The sequence below is a fragment of the Pan troglodytes genome, chromosome 9, assembly GCF_028858775.2.
Source record: "Pan troglodytes isolate AG18354 chromosome 9, NHGRI_mPanTro3-v2.0_pri, whole genome shotgun sequence".
NCBI lineage: Eukaryota > Metazoa > Chordata > Mammalia > Primates > Hominidae > Pan > Pan troglodytes.
This window is the reverse complement of record NC_072407.2, coordinates 9,399,072-9,425,456: the sequence shown is the minus strand read 5'-3', so window position 1 is coordinate 9,425,456 and position 26,385 is coordinate 9,399,072. Positions and strand designations below refer to the sequence as shown.

Here is a 26,385-nt window from a genome sequence, read left to right as displayed (position 1 = left end):
GTTTGTGAATGCACCAATCGACACTCTGTATCTAGCTACTCTGGTGGGGCCTTGGAGAACCTTTGTGTGGACACTCTGTATCTAGCTAATCTGGTGGGGACGTGGAGAACCTTTGTGTCTAGCTCAGGGATTGTAAATGCACCAATCAGCGCCCTGTCAAAACAGACCACTGGGCTCTACCAATCAGCAGGATGTGGGTGGGGCCAGATAAGAGAATAAAAGCAGGCTGCCCCAGCCAGCAGTGGCAACCTGCTCAGGTCCCCTTCCACACTGTGGAAGCTTTGTTCTTTCGCTCTTTGCAATAAATCTTGCTGCTGCTCACTGTTTGGGTCTACACTGCCTTTATGAGCTGTAACGCTCACCGCGAAGGTCTGCAGCTTCACTCTTGAAGCCAGCAAGACAACGAACCCACCGGGAGGAACGAACAACTCCAGACGCGCCGCCTTAAGAGCTGGAACGTTCACTGTGAAGGTCTGCAGCTTCACTCCTGAGCCAGCGAGACCACGAACCCATCAGAAGGAAGAAACTCCGAACACATCCAAACATCAGAACGAACAAACTCCACACACGCAGCCTTTAAGAACTGTAACACTCACCACGAGGGTCCGCGGCTTCATTCTTGAAGTCAGTGAAACCAAGAACCCACCAATTCCGGACACAGTATGTCAGAAACAATATGAGTCACTAAATCAATATACTTCTCAACAATTTCCAACAGCCCTTGCAATTAACTTGGCCATGTGACTGGTTGTGACTAAAATAATGTGGAGATAATAATGTGTTACTCCCTAAGGCAGAGTGCCCTTCTATCATTCTCTTTCCCTTCCTCTATGTGGCAGAAAGTAAAAGATTCTGAAATAATGAAGTCAATCACAGGAAGGCACCTGGATTCCTGGCCCACTGCTTGGAGGAGAGCACTCAGGACCATGAACATCTGACTGTGACGTAGCAATAAACAAACCCACGTTTCATATGAAACTGCTTAAAATTAATGGCACAAGTCATGTTTTTGATGTTGCACATTTGTCTTTATTTGTGGCTTGTTTTGCTTCCACATCAATCCACTCAAGGCCTACATTCTGCTATAATGCAATTTCAAGTTCTTTACAGGCCGAGAAAAATGAATCTGAATTCCTGACCTCCAAAAGTGATAAAGATATTTTTAGTTCAGGCTCCAAAATTTTCTCATTTTCATAGGTTTTCCTCGATTGATCATTATTCATGATTTGCAAGGAATCATTCAATGTTTTCTAAATCTATTACTGCATCCTGACACATATGACATTTTAACTATGTTCCAGATTTTTGAATGAAGAGTGTAAATTTTAAACGTTTTCACCACAAAAAATAAGTATGTGAAGTGGTGGATTTGTTAATTAGCCTTATTTAACCATTTAATATTGTACACATACACCAAAGCATCATGTTGTACCCCATGAATACACACAATTATTATTTGTCAATTTAAAATAAAATAATAAAAAATAACAAAGGCATTAGCCTCTGCATTGCCTTTACCAGTCATCCTCACGGTGACTAACACCAAAAACTTTCTATTTCATCCTTACAAACATCCCTATCTTTGATGCCTCTTTGTCTAGATCTCTATCCCCTTCTGTTTTCTCTACGTTATTTATATGGGTATCATCACCATCCTGGACAACATCAGGACAGATATCCCTCACCAAGCCAATGTTCCTCTCTATGTTGGCTCAAATGTACTTGAACTTTCCCTTCACCACCCTTTCCACAGTCAAAAGGATATTGTAGTTGAATGCCTCAGAGTTCAGCTTTTAAGCTTCTGACAAATTATTCTTCCTCTTTAGGTTCTCCTTTATGGAATCTTCTGTACTGATAGCCATGTCCTTTAACTACTATGTAGATATCTGCTACTACCTGTATTATGCCTCTACCTTTATTAGCAGAGTTATCTGTACTGTTGGCATGACAATCATTTGTTAATATGACTTGCCTTTCCTTTTTCTGCTATTCTTGATCAAATGGCTCCTCTTTCTTGCTCCTATCATCTCTCTCATTTCTCCTGCCTTCACTTGGACATGCTTCACGTAGTCTGTGCTTATGACTGGATTAAAAATTGATATGGACTTATCCTAATGTTGTTCATCATAATATGGGTTTTATGGTCCATTATTATTTCCTATGCATTGATCTGGAGAAGGCTTCAATCCTTTTGCTCTTAGTGGAAAATATCTGTAAACCTTCTGGTTCACTCTGCTATAGCAATTTCAGTTTAGGCTAGTAAGCATGAGGATGCCTTCTTCTCTGATTTTTCCCACAGTCTGTTGGTCACAGAATAACCTGAGTGATTACTGATGAAAGACTGAGAATGTTATTGGTAGTCACAATGACAAAATACAAATAACTACAGTCAAAATGTTGTTTCTATTTTTATTAGTGGATTATATTTCCTGACATATATCTGGCAGGACTCTTTAGAGAGGTAGCTGAAGCTGCTGTTATGACCACTAGAGGGAAGAAGATACCTGTGGAGCTAATGGTCCAAGATGGTGGAGCCCCAAGCAAGGAAGGTGTTAAGGAGCCCTTTTGATTGAAGGTGGGTGCCCCCACCTTACAGGGACAGGACATCTGGATACTCCTCCCAGTTTCTCCAGTTTCCCTTTTTCCTAATATATCTCCTGATAAAATGTCTATACTCACTTCCCCATTTCTAATAATAAAGCAAAGGCTAGTTAGTAAGACATCACCTTGCATTTTGAAAATGCCATAGACTTTCAAAATTATTTCATATATCGGTCTTTCTTTATTACAAGAGTCCAGAAATGGCAACATTACCTTTGATTCAATGTAATGGAAAGAGCTCTTTCAAGAGACAGAGAAAAGAATAATTTAATTTCTTTCCCCACACCTCCTTCCCTGTCTCTTACCCTATCTTCCTTCCTTCTACCCTCCCCATTTCTCTCTCTCATTTCTCAGAAATACATTTTGAAAGGATTCATAGCAGACAGCTAAGGCTGGTTTTTTCTAAGTAAAGAAGTGATATTGAGAAGGTAGGGTTGCATGAGCCCTTTCAGTTTTTTAGTTTATATACATCTGTATTGTTAGAATGTTTTATAATATAAATAAAATTATTTCTCAGTTATATACTAGCTATGTAACCTGTGGATATTTCCTTAAGTATTACAAGCTATACTTAACTCACTTGGAAAACTCAAATAAATACCTGCTTCATAGTTATTAATAAGGATTAAGTGAGATAATGCCCATGAGATTCCTATTAATAACAGATAAATACATACACACACACACACACATTGAAAGGATTCTTACTTTGTGCTAGGAACTATAATAAGTTCATTGATGCATTATATCATTAAGTTCTAATTTCAACACTAGAAGGCAGGTATTATCTAAATTTCATACTGGATACCTCCAAACTCATAAAGATAATTAAATTGCCTTTTGTCATATATTTATTCAAAAGGGTAAACTCAAACTATGGCTTGTCTAATTTTATATATCACCCTACTGAACATGACCCTATTGTGATATTTTATAAAATTATTCTCTAGTTATTATGAGGATGTTGAAAGACAGAGAGGATGGGGTGCTATGCCCCCAATCAGCCTCACAATTAAGCTAAGCAGCTAAGAGTCTTGCAGGGTAGTGTAGGGACCACAGGGTTAGGGGGGCAGTAGAATTATACTCCCACTTTAGTTTCATTTCAAACAATCCATACACACACAGCCCTGAGCACTTACAAATTATACTACGCTCTATACTTTTTGTTTAAATGTATAAATAAGTGGATGAAAGAATAGATAGATAGATAGACAGATAGATGATAGATAGAATAAATGCTTGCCTTCATAGCTGTCTCCCTACCTTGTTCAAAATGCTCCTGTCCAGACCAAAGTACCTTGCCTTCACTTAAGTAATCAATTCCTAGGTTATATTCTGATGTCAAAGGAAGTCGAAAGATGTGAAAACCAATTTCTGACCCACAACTCATGCTTTGTAGATGACTAGATCAAAAAATTTCAGCCATATCTTAACAGTGAGTGAACAGGAAATCTCCTCTTTTCCCTACATCTGAGATCCCATCTTCTAAGACCTTCAATTCTCACTCTTGATGCAACAGACCTTGGAAGTATACAGGAGAGCTGAACTTGGTCAACAAAGGAGAAAAGTTTGTTGGCCTCCAAAGGCACAGCTCAAACTTTTCAAGCCTTCTCTAATCTTGAAGGTAAACAGGGGTCTCATTTCTTTGAGAACTTCAGGGAAAACAGACAAGGACTTGCCTGGTGCTTTTGGTAGGGGGGAACTTTCCCCCTTTCTGGAGGAAATATTTATCCCCAGGTAGTTCCCTTTTTGCACCAGTGGTTCTTTGAAGAGACTTCCACCTGGGAACAGTTAAACAGCAACTACAGGGCCTTGAACTGCACACTTTCAGTCCGGTCCTCACAGTTGAAAAGACCTAAGCTTGTGCCTGATTTAAGCCTTTTTGGTCATAAAACATTGAATTCTAATCTCCCTCTCAACCCTACAGTCACCCATTTGGTGTATTAAAGATGTGTTGTCTACTGTCTAGTATCCCTCAAGTAGTGTCAGGAATTAGTCATTTAAATAGTCTGCAAGCCAGGAGTGGTGGCTCATGTCTGTAATTCCAGCACTTGAGAGGTAGAAGTGGGAGGACTGCTTGAGCTCAAGAGTTTGATATTATCCTGGACAACATAGCAAGACCTCGTCTCTACTTAAAAAAAAAAAAAAAATTAGCCAGGCATGTGATGTACACCTGTAGTCCCAGCTACTCAGGAGGCCGAAATGGGAGGATCCCTTGAGCTCAGGAGGTCAAGGCTGCAGTGAGACATGATCTTGCCACTGCACTCCAGCCTGGACAGCAGAGTGAAACCTTGCCTCACGAAACAGAATACAAAAACAAACAAACAAAAAACTGCTCTGCAATGCGCTTCCTTGATGCTCTACCACATAGGTCTGGGTACCTTGTACACATTATCTTATTGCTGTTCATAACTGTTAGATTAATTTTGTAATATTGATATTATTCCTAGAAAGCTGAGGCCTCAAGATGATAACTTTTATTTTCTGGACTTGTAATAGCTTTCTCTTGTATTCACCATGTTGTAACTTTCTTAGAGTAGTAACAATATAAAGTTATTGTGAGTTTTTGCAAACACAGCAAACACAACGACCCATATTGACATTGATGTGAAATTGTCTATTGTCAATTTATGGGAAAACAAGTATGTACTTTTTCTACTAAGCCATTGAAACAGGAATAACAGAACAAGATTGAAAGAATACATTTTCCGAAATTACTTGAGTATTACACAAAGACAAGCACGCGGACCTGGGAGGAGGGTTATTGTCCATGACTGGTGTGTGGAGACAAATGCAGGTTTATAACAGATGGGATGGCATCTAGCGCAATGACTTTGCCATCACTTTTAGAGAGCTCTTGGGGGCCCCAGTACACAAGAGGGGACGCAGGGTATATGTAGACATCTCATTCTTTTTCTTAGTGTGAGAATAAGAATAGCCATGACCCGAGTTTATAGACAATGAGCCCTTTTCTCTCTCCCACTCAGCAGCTATGAGATGGCTTGCCCTGCCCCTGTACTAGGCTGACTCACTCCAAGGCCCAGCAATGGGCAGGGCTGTCAGGGCTTTGATAGCACTATCTGCAGAGCCAGGGCCGAGAAGGGGTGGACTCCAGAGACTCTCCCTCCCATTCCCGAGCAGGGTTTGCTTATTTATGCATTTAAGTGATATATTTATTTTAAAAGAAATAACAGGACACTGCCCAGCCCTGGCTGTGACATGGAAACTATGTAGAATATTTTGGATTCCATTTTTTTTCCTTCTTTCAGTTAGAGGAAAAGGGGCTCACTGCACATACACTAGACAGAAAGTCAGGAGCTTTGAATCCAAGCCTGATCATTTCCATGTCATACTGAGAAAGTCCCCACCCTTCTCTGAGCCTCAGTTTCCCTTTTTATAAGTAGGAGTCTGGAGTAAATGATTTCCAATGGCTCTCATTTCAATACAAAGTTTCTGTTTATTAAATGCATGAGCTTCCGTAACTGCAAGACTGAGGAGGGAATTGAACCTGAGACTCATCAACTGGCAAGATGTCCCCAGAGGCTCTCATTCAGCAATAAAATTCTCATCTTCACCCAGGCCCACTGAGTGTCAGATGTGCATGCACTAGTTCACGTGTGTAAAAAGGGGGATGCTTCTTTCCTTTGTATTCTCACATACCTTTAGGAAAGAACTTAGCACCCTTCCCACACAGCCATCCCAATAACTCATTTCAGTGACTCAACCCTTGACTTTATAAAAGTCTTGGGCAGTACAGAGCAGAGATTAAGAGTACAGATGCTGGAGCCAGACCACCTGAGTGGTTAGTGACTCAGTTTCTCTTAGTAGTTGTATGACTCAGTTTCTTCATCTGTAAAATGGAGGGTTTTTTTTATTAGTTGTTTTTGAGAAAGGGTCTCACTCTGTCACCCAAATGAGAGTGTAGTGGCAAAATCTCGGCTCACTGCAACTTCCACCTCCCAGGCTCAAGCGGTCCTCCCACCTCAACATCCTGAGTAGCTGGAACCACAGGTACACACCACCATACCTCGTTAATTTTTTGTATTTTTGGTAGAGATGGGGTTTCACATGTTACATAGGCTGGTCTCAGACTCCGGAGCTCAAGCAATCTGCCCACCTCAGCCTTCCAAAGTGCTGGGATTATAAGCATGATTACAGGAGTTTTAACAGGCTCATAAGATTGTTCTGCAGCCCGAGTGAGTTAATACATACAAAGAGTTTAAAGCAGTGACTTATAAATGCTAACTACTCTAGAAATGTTTGCTAGTATTTTTTGTTTAACTGCAATCATTCTTGCTGCAGGTGAAAACTAGTGTTCTGTACTTTATGCCCATTCATCTTTAACTGTAATAATAAAAATAACTGACATTTATTGAAGGCTATCAGAGACTATAATTAGTGCTTTGCATAATTTATCATATTTAATACTCTTGGATTCTTTCAGGTAGATACTATTATTATCCCCATTTTACTACAGTTAAAAAAACTACCTCTCAACTTGCTCAAGCATACACTCTCTCACACACACAAACATAAACTACTAGCAAATAGTAGAATTGAGATTTGGTCCTAATTATGTCTTTGCTCACTATCCAATAAATATTTATTGACATGTACTTCTTGGCAGTCTGTATGCTGGATTCTGGGGATACAAAGATGTTTAAATTTAAGCTCCAGTCTCTGCTTCCAAAGGCCTCCCAGGCCAAGTTATTCATTCAGAAAGCATTTTTTACTCTTTGCATTCCACTGTTTTTCCTAAATAACTAAAAAATTACACTTTATTCGTCTGTGGCCTGCTCTGGGATGATAGTCTGACTTTCCTAACCTGAGCATAACATCCCTGACATCAGGAAAGACTACACCATGTGGAGAAGGGGTGGTGATTTTGATTGCTGTCTTCAGTTAGATGGTTAACTTTGTGAAGTTGAAAACTGTGGCTCTCTGGTTGACTGTTAGAGTTCTGGCACTTGTCACTATGCCTATTATTTAACAAATGCATGAATGCTTCAGAATATGGGAATATTATCTTCTGGAATAGGGAATCAAGTTATATTATGTAACCCAGGATTAGAAGATTCTTCTGTGTGTAAGAATTTCATAAACATTAAGCTGTCTAGCAAAAGCAAGGGCTTGGAAAATCTGTGAGCTCCTCACCATATAGAAAGCTTTTAACCCATCATTGAATAAATCCCTATAGGGGATTTCTACCCTAAGCAAAAGGCTGGTCTTGATTAATTCCCAAACTCATATAGCTCTGAGAAAGTCTATGCTGTTACGTTTTCTTGTCTGCTACCCCATCATATGCACAACAATAAATGCAGGCCTAGGCATGACTGAAGGCTCTCTCATAATTCTTGGTTGCATGAATCAGATTATCAACAGAAATGTTGAGACAAACTATGGGGAAGCAGGGTATGAAAGAGCTCTGAATGAAATGGAAACCGCAATGCTTCCTCCCCATTCAGGGCTCCAGCAGGTAGAAATCTGGGGCTTTGTGAAGACTGGCTTAAAATCAGAAGCCCCATTGGATAAGAGGAGGGAAGAACCTAGAGCCTACACTGAGCAGGTTTCCTTCATGTGACAGGGAGCCTCCTGCCCCAAACTTCCAGGGATCCTCTCTTAAGTGTTTCCTGCTGGAATCTCCTCACTTCTATCTGGAAATGGTTTCTCCACAGTCCAGCCCCTGGCTAGTTGAAAGTGTTACCCATGCAGAGGCCCTCCTAGAATCCAGAGACTAGTGCTTAGATTCCTACTTTCAGCATTGGACAACCTGGATCCACTTGCCCAGTGTTCTTCCTTAGTTCCTACCTTCGACCTTGATCCTCCTTTATCTTCCTGAACCCTGCTGAGATGATCTATGTGGGGAGAATGGCTTCTTTGAGAAACATCTTCTTCGTTAGTGGCCTGCCCCTCATTCCCACTTTAATATCCAGAATCACTATAAGAAGAATATAATAAGAGGAATAACTCTTATTATAGGTAAGGGAAAATTAAGAGGCATACGTGATGGGATGAGTAAGAGAGGAGAGGGAAGGATTAATGGATGATAAAATCTACTACTATTTGTTGAGACCTTTTATAGTCTAAAGTCTAATCAATTTTGCTATTGTTTTCCATCCTCATGCTAACTCCATAAATAAACACTATTATTATCTTTATTTTGCCATGACAAGACTGAGCTCAGAAGAGTCAAGCATTTGCCTAAGGTCGGACATGTCAGAGGCAGTGCCAGACCTATGTGAGACTCTGCAGCTACTGCTCATTGGCCCTGTGCTGCACTGATGAGGAGGATCAGATGGATGGGGCAATGAAGCAAAGGAATCATTCTGTGGATAAAGGAGACAGCCATGAAGAAGTCTATAACTGTAAATTTGGGAGCAGGAGTCTCTAAGGACTTGGATTTCAAGGAATTTTGACTCAGCAAACACAAGACCCTCACGGTGACTTTGCGAGCTGGTGTGCCAGATGTGTCTATCAGAGGTTCCAGGGAGGGTGGGGTCAGGGCTGGCCACCAGCTATCAGGGCCCAGATGGGTTATAGGCTGGCAGGCTCAGATAGGTGGTTAGGTCAGGTTGGTGGTGCTGGGTGGAGTCCATGACTCCCAGGAGCCAGGAGAGATAGACCATGAGTAGAGGGCAGACATGGGAAAGGTGGGGGAGGCACAGCATAGCAGCATTTTTCATTCTACTACTACATGGGACTGCTCCCCTATACCCCCAGCTAGGGGCAAGTGCCTTGACTCCTATGTTTTCAGGATCATCATCTATAAAGTAAGAGTAATAATCGTGTCTATCTCATAGGGTTATTATGAGGATCAAAGGAGATGCACACTCTCTGGACCAGTGGCCTAACAGTTCAGGACAGAGCTATGGGCTTCCTATGTATGGGTCAGTGGTCTCAATGTAGCAGGCAAGTTCCAGAAGATAGCATCAACCACTGTTAGAGATATACTGCCAGTCTCAGAGCCTGATGTTAATTTAGCAATGGGCTGGGACCCTCCTCCAGTAGAACCTTCTAACCAGCTGCTGCAGTCAAAGTCAAAGCTTAGCTTTCATTAAAGATTAAGCTCCTAAGCAGGGCACAGATGAAACTGTCTAACAGCAACTTTGCCATCTAAAAAAACCTGACTTCACTGGAAACATGGAAGCCCAAGGTTCTGAACATGAGAAATTTTTAGGAATCTACACAGGAGTTGAGAGGGAAACAAGATGGTGAAGGGACTAGAAACCACATGAGAGACACGAGGAAATAGTGTAGATTTAGGCTGGAGGTAAATGAAAGAGAAGTGGGAATTAATACTTACTGAAATCTTTCTATATGTCAGGTGCCATTTTATGATATTTAATAATCTCATTACATATGGTAATTCTGTGAGATATGTATTATTGAACATACTATAATTAATACTAATGATAAGTAACACCTCTTGAGTACTTAGTATATGCTAGAATCAAATTTAAGTTTATCATATGAGGCCGGGCACGGTGGCTCATATATGGGATTACATGCCTGTAATCCCAGCACTCTGGGAGGCCAAGGCAATTGGATCACCTGAGGTCAGGAGTTCCAGACCAGCCTGGCCAACATGGTGAAACCCCTTCTCTACTAAAAAAATACAAAAAATTAGCCAGGTGTGGTGGCACGCATCTATAATCCCAGCTACTCAGGAGGCTGAGGCAGGAGAATCACTTGAACCCAGGAGGTGGAGGTTGCAGTGAGCTAAGATTGCACCACTGCACTCCAGCCTAGGCGACAGAGTGAGACTCCATCTCAAAAAAAAAAAAAGTTTATTATATGAATTAACTTAGTTTTACTCACACCAATACTCAGAAGTAGATTATTACCTCATTTATTGATGAGGAGCCCAATGTACTTGTAGTGTAGATCAACTTATTGAAAGCACAAGCTAATAAGTAGACAATTAGTAATTAGAAGTCAGATGGTCTGAGCTCTCCTACTGTCTACATTACTTGAGCTCTTATTAACTGGGGACTCGAAAATCAAAGACATGAAATAATTTGTCCAAGCTTACAGAACCACCAAGTAGTAAGGCTAGGATGTAGACCCAGTTCTGCTACCTCTGAAGACAGTGTTTTTTCCACAGCAAAACACAAACTCAGATATTGTGGATGCGAGAAATTAGAAGTAGATATTCCTGCCCTGTGGCCCTTGCTTCTTACTTTTACTTCTTGGCAATTGGAAGCTGTGGTCCAAGCCACAGTTGCAGACCATACTTCCTCAACCATAATTACATCTCTTCAGGAAAGTTTGAGGGAGAAAAAGGTAAAGAAAAATTTAGAAACAAGTTCAGAATAAAGAGATTTTCTCTTGGGTTACAGAGATTGTCATATGACAAATTATAAGCAGACACTTGAGAAAACTGAAGGCCCATGCCTGCCCAAATTACCCTTTGACCCCTTGGTGAAGCTGCAACTTTGGTTAAAGGGAGTGTTTATGTGTTATAGTGTTCATTTACTCTTCTGGTCTAACCCATTGGCTCCGTCTTCATCCTGTAGTGACCTCGCTGCCTCAGAAACATAAATATATTTGTCTAGTTTAAGTTTGTGTGAAATTCTAACTAGCCTCAAGAACTGAGGGCCCTAAACTATGCTAGGAATAGTGCTGTGGTGCTGTGATAGGTATACAAGAAATGAGAAGAAACTGCAAATTCTCTGCATCTCCCTTTGCAGGGTCTGACAACAAAGTTTCCCCAAATTTTACCAATGCAAGCCACTTCTCCATATGCTAACTACTTTAAAATCATTTGGGGCTTCACATTGTCTTTCTCATCTGTAAAAAGAATGGAAGAACTCATTCCTACAGAACTCCCTATGTCATCCCTGATGGGCTAGAGTTCCTCTTTCTCAAAAATTAGCCGTTATTGTATTTCCTTCTAAGCCAAAGCTCAGAGGTCTTGTATTGCCCAGTGACATGCACACTGGTCAAAAGTAGGCTAAGTAGAAGGGCACTTTCACAGGAACAGAGAGCAAAAGAGGTGGGTGAATGAGAGGGTAAGAGAGAAAAGACAAATGAGAAGTTACAACATGATGGCTTGTCTAAATATCTCCTAGGGAATTATTGTGAGAGGTCTGAATAGTGTTGTAAAATAAGCTGAATCTGCTGCCAACATTAACAGTCAAGAAATACCTCCGAATAACTGTACTTCCAATTATTCTTTCAGGTAGCATGCAACTGTAATAGTTGCATGTATATATTTATCATAATACTGTAACAGAAAACACTTACTGAATATATACTGTGTCCCTAGTTCTTTACACAATAAACTAATCTCATCCTCATAATTCTATTAGCTAATACATATTATCATCCTTTATTTCAGAGACTTCAAGAAGTTAGGCAACTTGCTCAAGATCATCTGAGAAGTAGGTGGTATTTCTGGGCTCATTTGGCCCCTCCTAATCTCTCATGGCAACATGGCTGGCTAAAGTGTTGATTGCCTTAATTCATCAGGGATGGGCTCATACTCATTGCAGACCTTAACTGGCATCCTCTTTTCTTATGTGATCTGCCTGACCCTAGTAGACTTATGAAATTTCTGATGTAGAAGAGAGGAGAAAGGCAGAGCTGACTGTGATGAGTGATGAAGGTGCCTCCTCATCTGGGTACCAGTGGGGCCTCTAAGACTAAGTCACTCTGTCTCACTGTGTCTTAGCCAGTTGCTTATACCTTGCCCTGATGGGAGATAGAGAATGGGTATCCTCCAACAAAAAAATAAATTTTCATTTCTCAAGGTCCAACTTATGTTTTCTTAATTTTTAAAAAAATCTTGACCATTCTCCACTCTCTGAAATAATCCATAGTGAGAGAAACATTCTTTTCCTCCATCCCATAAATACCTCTATTAAATATGGAAAATCTGGGCATGGTGTCTCACACCTGTAATCCCAGCACTTTGGGAGGCTGAGGTGGGTGGATTGCTTGGAGCTCAGGAGTTCAAGACCATCTTGGACAACATGGTGATACCCTGCCTCTACAAAAAGTACAAAAATTAGCCTGGCATGATGGTGTGCACCTGTAATCCCAGCTATTAGGGTGGCTGAGGCAGGAGAATTGCTTGAACCCGGGAGGTGGAGGTTGCAGTAAGCTGAGATCGTGCCACTGCACTCCAGCCTAGGGGACAGAGCATGTTATAATTAACTATTATTTTTTACTTGGACTCTTGTGGGGAATAAGATACATGTTTTATTCTTATTTATGATTCAAGCACTGAAAATAGTGTTTAGCATCCAGCAGGTGCTTCAAAACCATTTGCTGAATGATTAATATCATTTTACAAGCTCAGCTCCCTCTATCCCTTCCAGCCTCCTCATCTCTGATTAAATAAGCTTCAGTTTTTCCTTAGTTCCTGTTACATTTCTGTGTGTCTCCATTAGTGACCTCCCATAGTCCAAGCATGAGCAGTTCTGGCCAGGCCCCGGTCGGGGTCAGTGCCCTGCCCCCTGCCTTCTGGTTCTGTGTAACCTTCTAAGCAAACCTTCTGGCTCAAGCACAGCAATGCTGAGTCATGATGAGTCATGCTGAGGCTTAGGGTGTGTGCCCAGATGTTCTCAGCCTAGAGTGATGACTCCTATCTGGGTCCCCAGCAGGATGCTTACAGGGCAGATGGCAAAAAAGAGGAGAAGCTGACCACCTGACTAAAACTCCACCTCAAACGGCATCATAAAGAAAATGGATGCCTGAGACAGAATGTGACATATTCTAGAATATATTATTTCCTGAATATATATATATACACACATATACGTATATATATATATATTTGTTGTTATCAATTGCCATAGAATGATTAGTTATTGTGAATCAAATATTTATCTTGCAGGTGGCCTCTATACCTAGAAGCGGCAGAATCACGCTTCATTAATACATGTGTATAGATTTTTAGGATCTATACACATGTATTAATATGAAACAAGGATATGGAAGAGGAAGGCATGAAAACAGGAAAAGAAAACAAACCTTGTTTGCCATTTTAAGGCACCCCTGGACAGCTAGGTGGCAAAAGGCCTGTGCTGTTAGGGGACACATGCTCACATACAGGGTCAGATCTGACTTGGGGTGCTACTGGGAAGCTCTCATCTTAAGGATACATCTCAGGCCAGTCTTGGTGCATTAGGAAGATGTAGGCAACTCTGATCCTGAGAGGAAAGAAACTTTCCTGCAGGAGAGCTAAAAGGGTTCACCTGTGTGGGTAACTGTGAAGGACTACAAGAGGATGAAAAACAATGACAGACAGACATAATGCTTGTGGGAGAAAAAACAGGAGGTCAAGGGGATAGAGAAGGCTTCCAGAAGAATGGCTTTGAAGCCGGCTTCTGTAGGAGTTCACAGTGGCAAAGATGTTTCAGAAATGTGACATGACTTAAGGAACTATACGAAAAGGAACAAATCTAAGGAGAGGCAGATAAATTAGTTCAACAGCCACGCAAGGAATTTTCAGATGAATGTTATGTCTCCACTGAGCTTCTTGAGGTTAGCAGCTGTGAGGGTTTTGCAGGCCCGGGACCCATTACAGGACCTCACGTATACTTGACATTGTTTTTTGTATTCATTTGTGAATGAATGACCTCTTGTCAGTCTACTCGGTTTCGCTGTGAATGAATGACGTCTTGTCAGTCTACTTGGTTTCGCTAAGAGCACAGAGAGAAGCTTTAGTGATGCTATGTAAAAGCTTCCTTTTTGGTTCAAGTGTATGTTTGTGATAGAAATGAAGACAGGCTACATGATGCATATCTAACATAAACACAAACATTAAGAAAGGAAATCAACCTGAAGAGTATTTATACAGATAACAAAATACAGAGAGTGAGTTAAATGTGTAATAACTGTGGCACAGGCTGGAATATGAGCCATTTAAATCACAAATTAATTAGAGAAAAAACAGTGGGGAAAAAATTCCATGGATGGGTCTAGAAAGACTAGCATTGTTTTAGGTTGAGTGGCAGTGTTTAAAGGGTGATATCAGACTAAACTTGAAATATGTGGCTAAATAACTAGAATACTCTTTATTTTTTTGTATCATGAATAGCAGATATAGCTTGATGGCCCCATGCTTGGTTTAACATCCTTGCTGTTCCTGACATGAAATCCTTAATTTTTGACAAAGGGGCTATTCATTTTCATTTTATATTGGGCCTAGAAATTATGTAGATGGTCCTGAGGAAAAGTTTATACCTTGTCTATTTCTCTCTCTAACATAGTTGTCAGCACAATGCCTAGGCTACAGGAAGTACTCAAAGCTTGTTAAATTGAATTCTATCCTTCTTATTCAATTCTACACATGGGGGAATAACTCATCAGGGATGGAGGCACGCCTCTGAGGAAGGCAGGTGTGGCTCTGCAGCGTGATTGGGTACTTGCAGGAAGAAGGGTGGGGTGGGAGTGGCTAACCTTCCATTCCTAGTGCAGAGGTCACAGCCTAAACATCAAATTCCTTCAGGTGTGGTGGCTCACACCTGTAATCACAGCAGTTTGGGACGCCAAGGTGGCAGATCACTTGAGGTCAGGAGTTGGACACCAGCCCAGCCAACATAGTGAAACCTGGTCTCTGCTTAAAAATATAAAAATTAGCTGGACGTGGTGGCGGGAGCCTGTAATCCCACTACTTGGGAGGCTGAGGCAGGAGAATTGCTTGAACCGGGGAGGTGGAGTTTGCACTGAGCAGAGATCATGCCATTGCACTCCAGCCTCCAGAGCGAGACTCTGTCTAAAGAAAAACGAAAACGAACAAACAAACAAACAAAACCCATCAAATTCCCTGACTGAACGGAATTCTGTCTGCTTGTTCTCTGACTTATCTACCATTTTCCCTCCTTAAAGAAACTGTGAACTTCCTTCAGCTAGAGGGGCCTGGCTCATAAGCCTCTGGTCAGCATCCAAGAAATACTTGATGTCACTTTGGCTAAAGGTATGATGTGTAGACAAGCTCCAGAGATGGTTTCTCATTTCCATATCCACCCACCCAGCTTTCCAATTTTAAAGCCAATTCTGAGGTAGAGACTATGACGAACAAACACCTTGACAAAATTCAACCCAAAGACTCACTTTGCCTAGCTTCAAAATCCTTACTCTGACACATACTCACAGCCAGAAATTAGCATGCACTAGAGTGTGCATGAGTGCAACACACACACACACCAATTCCATATTCTCTGTCAGAAAATCCTGTTGGTTTTTCATGAAAGGATGTTTTCAGAGGCTGACCCCTTGCCTTCACCTCCAATGCTACCACTCTGGACTAAGTCACTGTCACCACCACCTAAATTATAGTTGTTGACTCATAACAATCTTCCTGCTTCTACCACTGCCCCACTACAATTTCTTCCCAATATACTATCCAAATTAATCTTTTCAAAATCTAAGTCATATATGGTCACCTCTTTGTTCAAAGTCTTCTGATAGTTTCCTATATCATTTATAATAAAACCAAATCCTTACAATTCTCTACAATAATTGTTCATGCATATATTATGTTTATTACAGATACATATATATAGCTCTCATATAAATAAATATATGTATTTATGTGTATGTGTGTAGAGTGTTTTTTCTTACAACTCTATGATGTAGGTATTATTAGTGTCCCAAATTTTATAATTTAGGACTTCTATGATCTCATCTTTTACTCTCCCCTTCACCGAATCTCATCCTACATTGGCCTTATTGATATTCCTTGAAAATTCTAAGCATCTTACATCTTTAGGGTATTTACATTTGCCATTCCCTATGCCTTAAATATTTAATCATAGTTTCATATAAATGGGTTCCTCATCATCTATGGGTACTCTCTCAGGTGTTAACTTTATGGTGAGGACTTTCCCGCCATACTACTTAAAGTAGCGATACCCTTTCACCCTGTCCTAATCACACTCTGGCCTTCATTTCAGTTTTTTTTTTTTCTCCATAGCACCTAATCTCATTGGTATATAACATGTTTCATTTGCTTATTTAATGTCAAGCTCTTTCCACTATCAAGTCCATGAAAACAGGAACTTTATTCCTCTATTCTGTTTTTATGCTGTATTCTTAGCAATTTTACAATTTTGAATGAATGAATGAGCAGTCAGACACATATATAACTATAATTAAAAGGATGTATGCTGACACATCCACTGCTATGCACACACAAAGAAATCAGTGGAGTAGAGCTGGAAGTGCTAAGCCTGCATCGAGCTAGTTAGCCCTCCGCAGGCAGTCTTGATGGGATTACTGAGATCTAGAATTGGACTCATTTGTTTTGTAGGCTGAGATTTGCTCTTGAAAACTTGTTCTGACCAAAATACAAGGCTCAAAAGATGAATATCGAAACCAGGGTGTTTTTTACACTGGAATTGATAACTAGAGCACTCATGTTTATGTAAGCAATTAATTGTTTCATCAGTCAGGTAAAAGTAAAGAAAAACTGTGCCAAGGCAGGTAGCCTAATGCAATCATGCCACTAAAGTAAACATTATTTCCTAGGTGTCAGATATGGCTTATTCATCCATCTTCATGGGAAGGATGGCCTTGGCCTGGACATCAGTGTTATGTGAGGTTCAAAACACCTCTAGGCTATAAGGCAACAGAGCTCCTTTTTTTTTTTTTTTCTGTGCTTTCCTGGCTGGCCAAATCTCTAATGATAAACATACTTCTATTTATACATGAGAATATTCTATAAGATTATAGTTAAGAATTGTGGGAGCCATTCCATCTCTTATAGTTAAATTTGAGCTTCTTTTATGATCACTGTTTTTTTAATATACTTTAAGTTCTGGGGTACATGTGCCATGGTGGTTTGCTGCAGCCATCAACCCGTCATCTACATTAGGTATTTCTCCTAATGCTATCCTTCCCCTAGCCCCCCACCCCCAACAGGCCCCAGTGTGTGATGTTCCCCTCCCTGTGTCCATGGATCACTGTTTTTTTTTTTTTTGTTGTTTGTTTGTTTTTAAAGTCTCAGTTAAATTTCTGGAATGTAATTTATTTTCCTGGTATCCTAAGACTTGCAAGTTATCTGGTCACTTTAGCCCTCACGTTTTGATGATAATCACATATTTGTAAACACAACACACACACACACACACATATATATATAACATATATATACATAAACACACATAACATTTATCGGGCATTTCTGAGCAACCAATCATGCAGGACTCTCAAACACTAACCTATAGCTTTTTCTATGTATCTACTTGTGTAGAAACCAAGCATGGGGACTGAGAAGGCAATAGCAGGAGCATTCTGACTCTCACTGCCTTTAGCTAGGCCCCTCCCTCATCACAGCTCAGCATAGTCCTGAGCTCTTATCTATATCCACACACAGTTTCTGACGCTGCCCAGCTATCACCATCCCAAGTCTAAAGAAAAAAACAATGGGTTTGCCCATCTCTGTTGATTAAAAAACAAAACAAAATAAAATAAGCCCCTAAGCTCCCAGAAAACATGACTAAACCAGCAAGAAGAAGAAGAAAAAACAATAGGTATATGAGGAGGCTGGCGACACTGGAGTCTGAATGAGGCTTGAGTACAGAAAAGAGGCTCTAGCAGCATAGAGGGTTAGAGGAGATGTTTCTTTCCTTCACAGATGCCTTAGCCTCAGTAAGCTTGGGGTTGTGGAAGTTTACTTTCAGAACAAACTCCTGTGGGGCTAGAATTATTGATGGCTAAAAGCAGCCCGGGGGAGGGAAAAATCATTCAGCATCCTCACCCTTAGTGACACAAAACAAAGGGGGCCTGCTTTTCCATATTTCCTCATGATGGATGATCTTGTTAATGAAGGTGGTCTAACGAAATCATCGCTTCTTCCATTTAAGCCTTGCTCACTTGCCAATCCTCAGTTTTAACCTTCTCCAGAGAAATACACATTTTTTATTCAGGAAACATACTATGTTATAGTTTCAATACTAAATAATCAAAGTACTGAAGATAGCATGCAGAGGCAAGAAAAAGTCCTTAGCTTTATGTCGCTGTTGTTTCAGAATTTAAAAAAGATCACCAAGTCAAGGACTTCTCAGTTCTAGCACTAGAGGTGGAATCTTAGCATATAATCAGAGGTTTTTCAAAATTTCTAGACATAGGATTCAAAGCCCTGCACTTAAAATACTCTCATTTGAATTAACTCTTTATATAAATTGAAAGCACATTCTGAACTACTTCAGAGTATTGTTTTATTTCTATGTTCTTAGTTCATACATACATTAGGCAATGCAATTTAATTAAAAAACCCAAGAATTTCTTAGAATTTTAATCATGAAAATAAATGAAGGCACCTTTACTTACTCAAGGTCCCAAAAGGTCAAAGAAATCAGGAAAGTAAAGCTATATTTCAGAGGAAAATGGGATATTTATGAGTTTTCTAAGTTGACAGACTCAAGTTTTAACCTTCAGTGCCCATCATGTAGGAAAGTGTGGCATAACTGGCTAATTCTGGCTTTCTACTCCTTTTTCCCATTAAAGATCCCTCCTGCTTAATTAACATTCACAAGTAACTCTGGTTGTACTTTAGGCACAGTGGCTCCCGAGGTCAGTCACACAATAGGATGTCTGTGCTCCAAGTTGCCAGGGAGAGAGATTACTCTTGAGAATGAGCCTCAGCCCTGGCTCAAACTCACCTGCAAACTTTGTGAGAGATGAGGCAGAGGTACACTACGAAAGCAACAGTTAGAAGCTAAATGACGAGAACACATGGACACATAGAGGGAAACAACACATACTGGGGCCTATCAGAGGGTGGAGGGTGAGAGAAGGAGAGGATCAGGAAAAATCACTAATGGAGGCTAAGCGTAATCCCTGAGTGATGAGATCATCTATACAACAAACCCCCTTGACATTCATTTATCTATGTAACAAACCTGCACATCCTGTACATGTACCCCTGAACTTAAAATAGAAGTTGAAAACAAGAAAGCAACAGTTTGAACACTTGTTATGGTCTATTCTCTCATTCTTTACAATCACACTAGAAAATAGCCACAGGCTTCCTGCAAGGCAGCCATAGAATTTATGACTTGTGATATCTAAGTCATTCCTGGATAATGCAAAATCTAACACAAAATCTAGTAGAATCATTTGCTTACATCTATTTTTATTCTGAGAATATAAATTTAGATACATAATGGAAGCAGAATAATTTAAAATCTGGCTAATTTAGAATCCTAAGCAGCTCTTTTCCTATCAGTGGTTTACAAGCCTTGTTTATATTTTTCCTATTTTAAAAATAAAAATAAAGTAAGTTATTTGTGGTAAAGAATATTCATTAAAGTATTTATTTCTTAGATAATACCATGAAAAACATTCAGTGAGGGGCCTACTTTACCTAACAAGAATCTAATTTATATAATTTTTCATACTAATAGCATCTAAGAACAGTACAATATTTGACTCTTCAGGTTAAACATATGTCATAAATTAGCCAGAAAGATTTAAGAAAATATTGGATGTTTCCTTGTTTAAATTAGGCATCTTACAGTTTTTAGAATCCTGCATAGAACTTATGAAATTACAAATGCTAAAGCAAACCCAAAGAGGCAGGAATTAATCTTCATCGAATTTGGGTGTTTCTCTCTAAAAGTCCTTTATACTTAAATGTCTTAAGACATACATAGATTTTATTTTACTAATTTTAATTATATAGACAATAAATGAATATTCTTACTGATTACTTTTTCTGACTGTCTAATCTTTCTGATCTATCCTGGATGGCCATAACACTTATCTCTCTAAATTTTGGGCTTTTAATATAGGAAAGAAAGGCAATAATCCATTTTTCATGGTATCTCATATGATAAACAAATAAAATGCTTAAAAATGAGCAGGTGAAGCAATTTATCTTGAACCAACAAGCATCGAAGCAATAATGAGACTGCCCGCAGCCTACCTGACTTCTAAGTCAGGATTTATAAGCCATGTTACTGAGACACAAACCTGGGCCTTTCAATGCTATAACTTTTCTTGAAGCTCCTCCCTACCACCTTTAGCCATAAGGAAGCATGGAATGGGCCAGATCCCTGGATGCAAGCCAGGTCTGGAACCATAGGCAGTAAGGAGAGAAGAAAATGTGGGCTCTGCAACTGGCTCTGAGGGAGCAGGAGAGGATCAACCCCATACTCTGAATCTAAGAGAAGACTGGTGTCCACACTCTGAATGGGAAGAATGATGGGATTACCCATAGGGCTTGTTTTAGGGAGAAACCTGCTCTCCAAACTCTTGGCCTTGAGATGCCTGGTCCTTATTCCTTGGACTTTGGCAATGTCTGACCCTCACATTCAAGTTCTGAGGAAGGGCCACTGCCTTCATACTGTGGATCTGTAGCAAATTCCCCCTCAAAACCCAGAGCTGTATCTTAATTGGTTAAAAAAAATTGTATTATCTCAAGGACTGTTCTTCTCTGGGTAGCCAAGCTCAGCTTGGTTCAAGCTACAAGCAGCTGAACTGCTTTTTGTCTAGTCATTGTTCTTTTATTTGAGTGGATCAAATACGTTCTTTCTAAACCTAGGATCCTGTCTTCCTAGGCTATATATTTTGTCCCAGGAAGTCTTAATCTGGGGTCCACAGAACACTAGGGGGCTGGTGAAGTTTATAGAAAAAAAATCTGTATTTTTACTTACAAGTAACTGAAATTGAGCATTTTCTTCTACTTTGAATGCAAAGGACAAACTAGAATGATATCATCAGTACCTATTGCATAGTTATAAAGAGAAACCACAGATATTTTCATACTACACCATAGGTATTGCAGATCTTTTTGTTTTTGTTTTTGTTTGAGATGAAGTTTCGCTCTTATTGCCCAGGCTGGAGTGCAGTGGCATGATTTCAGCTCACTGCAACCTCCCCTTCCTGCATTCAAGCAATTCTCCTGCCTTGGCCTCCTGAGTAGCTGGGGATTACAGGCACCTGCCACCATGCCAGTCTAATTTTTGTATTTTTAATAGAGACGGGGTTTCGCCATGTTGGCCAGGCTGGTCTTGAACTCCTGACCTCAGATGATCTGCCCGCCTTGGCCTCCTGAAGTGCTGGGATTGTAGGTATGAGCCACCACGCCTGGCCCATTGCAGATATTTTTAATTCACATTTATCTGCATCACTACTTGGATCTTAAGGTAGCTGTAGACCCAATCCTAGATCTAATGCCTTCAGAAAGAAGCAAATATAATAAATACTATACCACAAATGTAATGTTTGATGTCTGATAATGATATTTCAGTGTAATTAAACTTAGCACTCCTATGTATATTATTTGATGCAATAAAAACATATTTTTTTAGCACTTACAGTCTGCCAAACTGGCCTGTGACACAAAAAAAGTTTAGGAATTCCTGGTTTTGTCTGTGTTAGCCAATGGTTAGAATATATGCTCAGAAAGATACCCTTGGTTAATAGCTAAAAGAAAATGGAGTAGAAATTCAGTGGCCTGGAATAATAACAATTTGGGCAGTCATTAAGTCAGGTGAAGACTTCTGGAATCATGGGAGAAAAGCAAGGGAGACATTCTTACTTGCCACAAGTGTTTTTTTTTTTTTTTTTTTTATCACAAACATAAGAAAATATAATAAATAACAAGGTCAGGTTATAGAAGAGAGAAACGCTCTTAGTAAACTTGGAATATGGAATCCCCAAAGGCACTTGACTTGGGAGACAGAAGCCATACTGCTAAATGAAAAAGACGAAGAACCTCTAGGGCCTGAAAATACAGGAAATTGTAGGAACAGAAATTCCTAGATCTGGTGGGGCAAGGGGAGCCATAGGAGAAAGAAATGGTAGAAATGGATGGAGACGGAGGCAGAGGTGGGCAGATCATGAGGTCAAGAGATCGAGACCATCGTGGCAAACATGGTGAAATCCCGTCTCTACTAAAAATAAAAAAATTAGCTGGGCGTGGTGGCATGCGCCTGTAGTCCCAGCTGCTTGGGAGGCTGAGGCAGGAGAATCGTTTGAACCCAGGAGGCGAAGGTTGCAGTGAGCTGAGATAGTGCCATTGCACTCCAGTCTGGCAACAGAGTGAGACTCCGTCTCAAAAAAAAAAAAGAAAGAAAGAAAAGAAAAAGAAGAAAGAAAGAAAAGAAAAAGAAAAAAGAAAAAAGAAATGGATGTAGAACAAGCCAGAAGGAGGAACTGGGCTGGGGCAATGAGATTATGGTGATGTAAGGGACTTTTATAGAATTAACAATGCTGGAATTTGTGGAACTCTGCTTCTATTATTTCCCCAATCATTACTTCTGTCACATTGATAGTTAAATAATTTCTGTGACTTTATTCCTGGATTCTAAAATATGAGGATAATGACAATGGTATTATAAGGGCAGATTAAGTGATATAGTATAAGCAATATTCTTCAGGCACATGGATCGAATTGAATACACTGTAAATCCCAACTTCCAGTTTCAGCTCTACCAAGTAAAGAGCTAGCAAGTCATCAAAATGGGGACATAGAGAAAAAACAAAGGACACTAGAGGAATAATATACCCTGACTCCTAGCCTAATTAATATATCGATTCACTTTTTTCTCTGTTTGATGACAAATTCTGGCTTTAAATAATTTTAGGATTTTAGGCTTCTCAGCTCCCTTCCCAGTGAGAAGTATAAGCAGGACAGACAGGCAAGCAAGAAGAGAGCCCCAGGCAATACTCACAAAGTAGCCAATGTCCCCTGTGGTCATAGAGAAATGAAAAGAGACAGGATTCCCTGGAAGCACTGGATGTAATCTTTTCTGTCTGTCCTCTCTAGGGAATCACCCCAAGGTACTGTACTTTGGGATTAAGACTTTAGTCCCACTGTGGACTACTTGCTATTCTGTTCAGTTTCTAGAAGGAACTATGTACGGTTTTTGTCTCCCTAGAGAAACTAAGGTACAGAAGTTTTGTTTACAATGCACTCCTTAAGAGAGCTAGAACTGGGTGAGCTTCTGTTTTAACAGCTTTATTTTCTTTTCCTTGGCCCTGTTTTTGTCACTGTCACCACCTTTAAGGCAAATGTTAAATGCGCTTTGGCTGAAACTTTTTTTCCTATTTTGAGATTTGCTCCTTTATATGAGGCTTTCTTGGAAAAGGAGAATGGGAGAGATGGATATCATTTTGGAAGATGATGAAGAGGGTGAAAAAGGGGACAAATGGAAATTTGTGTTGCAGATAGATGAGGAGCCGACAAAAAAGAGCCTCAGGATCCAGCACACATTATCACGAACTTAGTGTCCATCCATCACTGCTGACCCTCTCCGGACCTGACTCCACCCCTGAGGGACACGGGTCAGCCTTGACCAATGACTTTTAAGTACCATGGAGAACAGGGGGCCAGAACTTCGGCAGTAAAGAATAAAAGGCCAGACAGAGAGGCAGCAGCACATATCTGCTTCCGACACAGCTGCAATCACTAGCAAGCTCTCAGACCTGGCATCATGGTGCATTTTACTGCTGAGGAGAAGGCTGCCGTCACTAGCCTGTGGAGCAAGATGAATGTGGAAGAGGCTGGAGGTGAAGCCTTGGGCAGGTAAGCATTGGTTCTCAATGCATGGGAATGAAGGGTGAATATTACCCTAGCAAGTTGATTGGGAAAGTCCTCAAGATTTTTTGCGTCTCTAATTTTGTATCTGATATGGTGTCATTTCATAGACTCCTCGTTGTTTACCCCTGGACCCAGAGATTTTTTGACAGCTTTGGAAACCTGTCGTCTCCCTCTGCCATCCTGGGCAACCCCAAGGTCAAGGCCCATGGCAAGAAGGTGCTGACTTCCTTTGGAGATGCTATTAAAAACATGGACAACCTCAAGCCCGCCTTTGCTAAGCTGAGTGAGCTGCACTGTGACAAGCTGCATGTGGATCCTGAGAACTTCAAGGTGAGTTCAGGTGCGGGTGATGTGATTTTTTGGCTTTATATTTTGACATTAATTGAAGCTCAGAATCTTATTGGAAAGACCAACAAAGATCTCAGAAATCATGGGTCGAGCTTGATGTTAGAACAGCAGACTTCTAGTGAGCATAACCAAAACTTACTTGATTCAGAACTAGTGACAGTAAAGGACTACTAACAGCCTGAATTGGCTTAACTTTTCAGGAAATCTTGCCAGAACTTGATGTGTTTATCCCAGAGAATTGTATTATAGAATTGTAGACTTGTGAAAGAAGAATGAAATTTGGCTTTTGGTAGATGAAAGTCCATTTCAAGGAAATAGAAATGCCTTATTTTATGTGGGTCATGATAATTGAGGTTTAGAAAGAGATTTTTGCAAAAAAAATAAAAGATTTGCTCAAAGAAAAATAAGACACATTTTCTAAAATATGTTAAATTTCCCATCAGTATTGTGACCAAGTGAAGGCTTGTTTCCGAATTTGTTAGGGATTTTAAACTCCCGCTGAGAACTCTTGCAGCACTCACATTCTACATTTACAAAAATTAGACAATTGCTTAAAGAAAAACAGGGAGAGAGGGAGCCCAATAATACTGGTAAAATGGGGAGGGGGGTGAGGGTGTAGGTAGGTAGAATGTTGCATGTAGGGCTCATAAAATAAAATTAAACCTAAGCTCATCTGAATTTTTTGGGTAGGCACAAACCTTGGAACAGTTTGAGGTCAGGGTTGTCTAGGAATGTAGGTATAAAGCCGTTTTTGTTTGTTTGTTTGTTTGTTTTTTCATCAAGTTGTTTTTGGAAACTTCTACTCAACATGCCTGTGTGTTATTTTGTCTTTTGCCTAACAGCTCCTGGGTAACGTGATGGTGATTATTCTGGCTACTCACTTTGGCAAGGAGTTCACCCCTGAAGTGCAGGCTGCCTGGCAGAAGCTGGTGTCTGCTGTCGCCATTGCCCTGGCCCATAAGTACCACTGAGTTCTCTTCCAGTTTGCCAGTGTTCCTGTGACCCTGACACCCTCCTTCTGCACATGGGGACTGGGCTTGGCCTTGAGAGAAAGCCTTCTGTTTAATAAAGTACATTTTCTTCAGTAATCAAAAATTGCAATTTTATCTTCTCCATCTTTTACTCTTGTGTTAAAGGAAAAAGTGTTCATGGGCTGAGGGATGGAGAGAAACATAGGAAGAACCAAGAGCTTCCTTAAGAAATGCATGGGGGCTTGTAAAATTAATGTGGATGTTATGGGAGAATTCCAGGATTCCAAGGAGGATGATATGATGGAGAAAAATCTTTATCGGGGTGAGAAAATGGTTAATTAAGTGGACAGAGACTCCTAGGCAGTTTTTACTGCACCGGGGAAAGAAGGAGGTGTTAGTGGTACCCGAGAAAGCAGATTTGTGGTACATGTCACTTTTCATTAAAAACAAAAACAAAACAAGACAAAACTTCATAGATATCCAAGATATAGGCTAGAATTGCTATTTTAATTTACTCTTATTTACATTTTGAAGTAGCTAGCTTGTCACATGTTTTATGAAATTGATTTGGAGATAAGATGAGTTGAGTGTGTATCAACAATAGCCTGCTCTTTCCATGAAGGATTCCATTATTTCATGGGTTAGCTGAAGCTAAGACACATGATATCATTGTGCATTATCTTCTGATAGAATGTAACATGCACTAAAATAAAGTTAGAGTTAGGACCTGAGTGGGAAAGTTTTTGGAGAGTGTGATGAAGACTTTCTGTGGGAGACAGAATACTAATAAAGGCTTAAATTCTAAAACCAGCAAGCTAGGGCTTCGTGACTTGCATGAAACTGGCTCTCTGGAAGTAGAAGGGAGAGTAAGACATACGTAGAGGACTAGGAAAGACCAGATAGTACAGGGCCTGGCTACAAAAATACAAGCTTTTACTATGCTATTGCAATACTAAACGATAAGCA

General features: G+C 40.2%; 1 protein-coding gene across 2 annotated transcripts in view; it reads left to right on the top strand.

Annotated features, from left to right (window-relative positions):
• The window catches only part of HBE1 (hemoglobin subunit epsilon 1), a 254,659-nt gene extending 229,116 nt beyond the window's left edge, over window positions 1–25,543 (top strand). Inside the window, exons 2-4 of one of the 2 annotated variants that reach the window (XM_054661015.1) lie at window positions 23,728–24,085; window positions 24,208–24,430; window positions 25,291–25,543. In XM_054661015.1, coding sequence (XP_054516990.1) covers window positions 23,994–24,085; window positions 24,208–24,430; window positions 25,291–25,419 — 444 coding nt within the window. In that variant the 5' untranslated portion in view covers window positions 23,728–23,993 and the 3' untranslated portion in view covers window positions 25,420–25,543. Of the gene's footprint in view, window positions 1–23,727; window positions 24,086–24,207; window positions 24,431–25,290 lie in introns of those variants that run through there. The other variant, NM_001135832.1, reaches the window with a different exon arrangement.
• The last annotated feature ends 842 nt before the right edge of the window (window positions 25,544–26,385 follow it).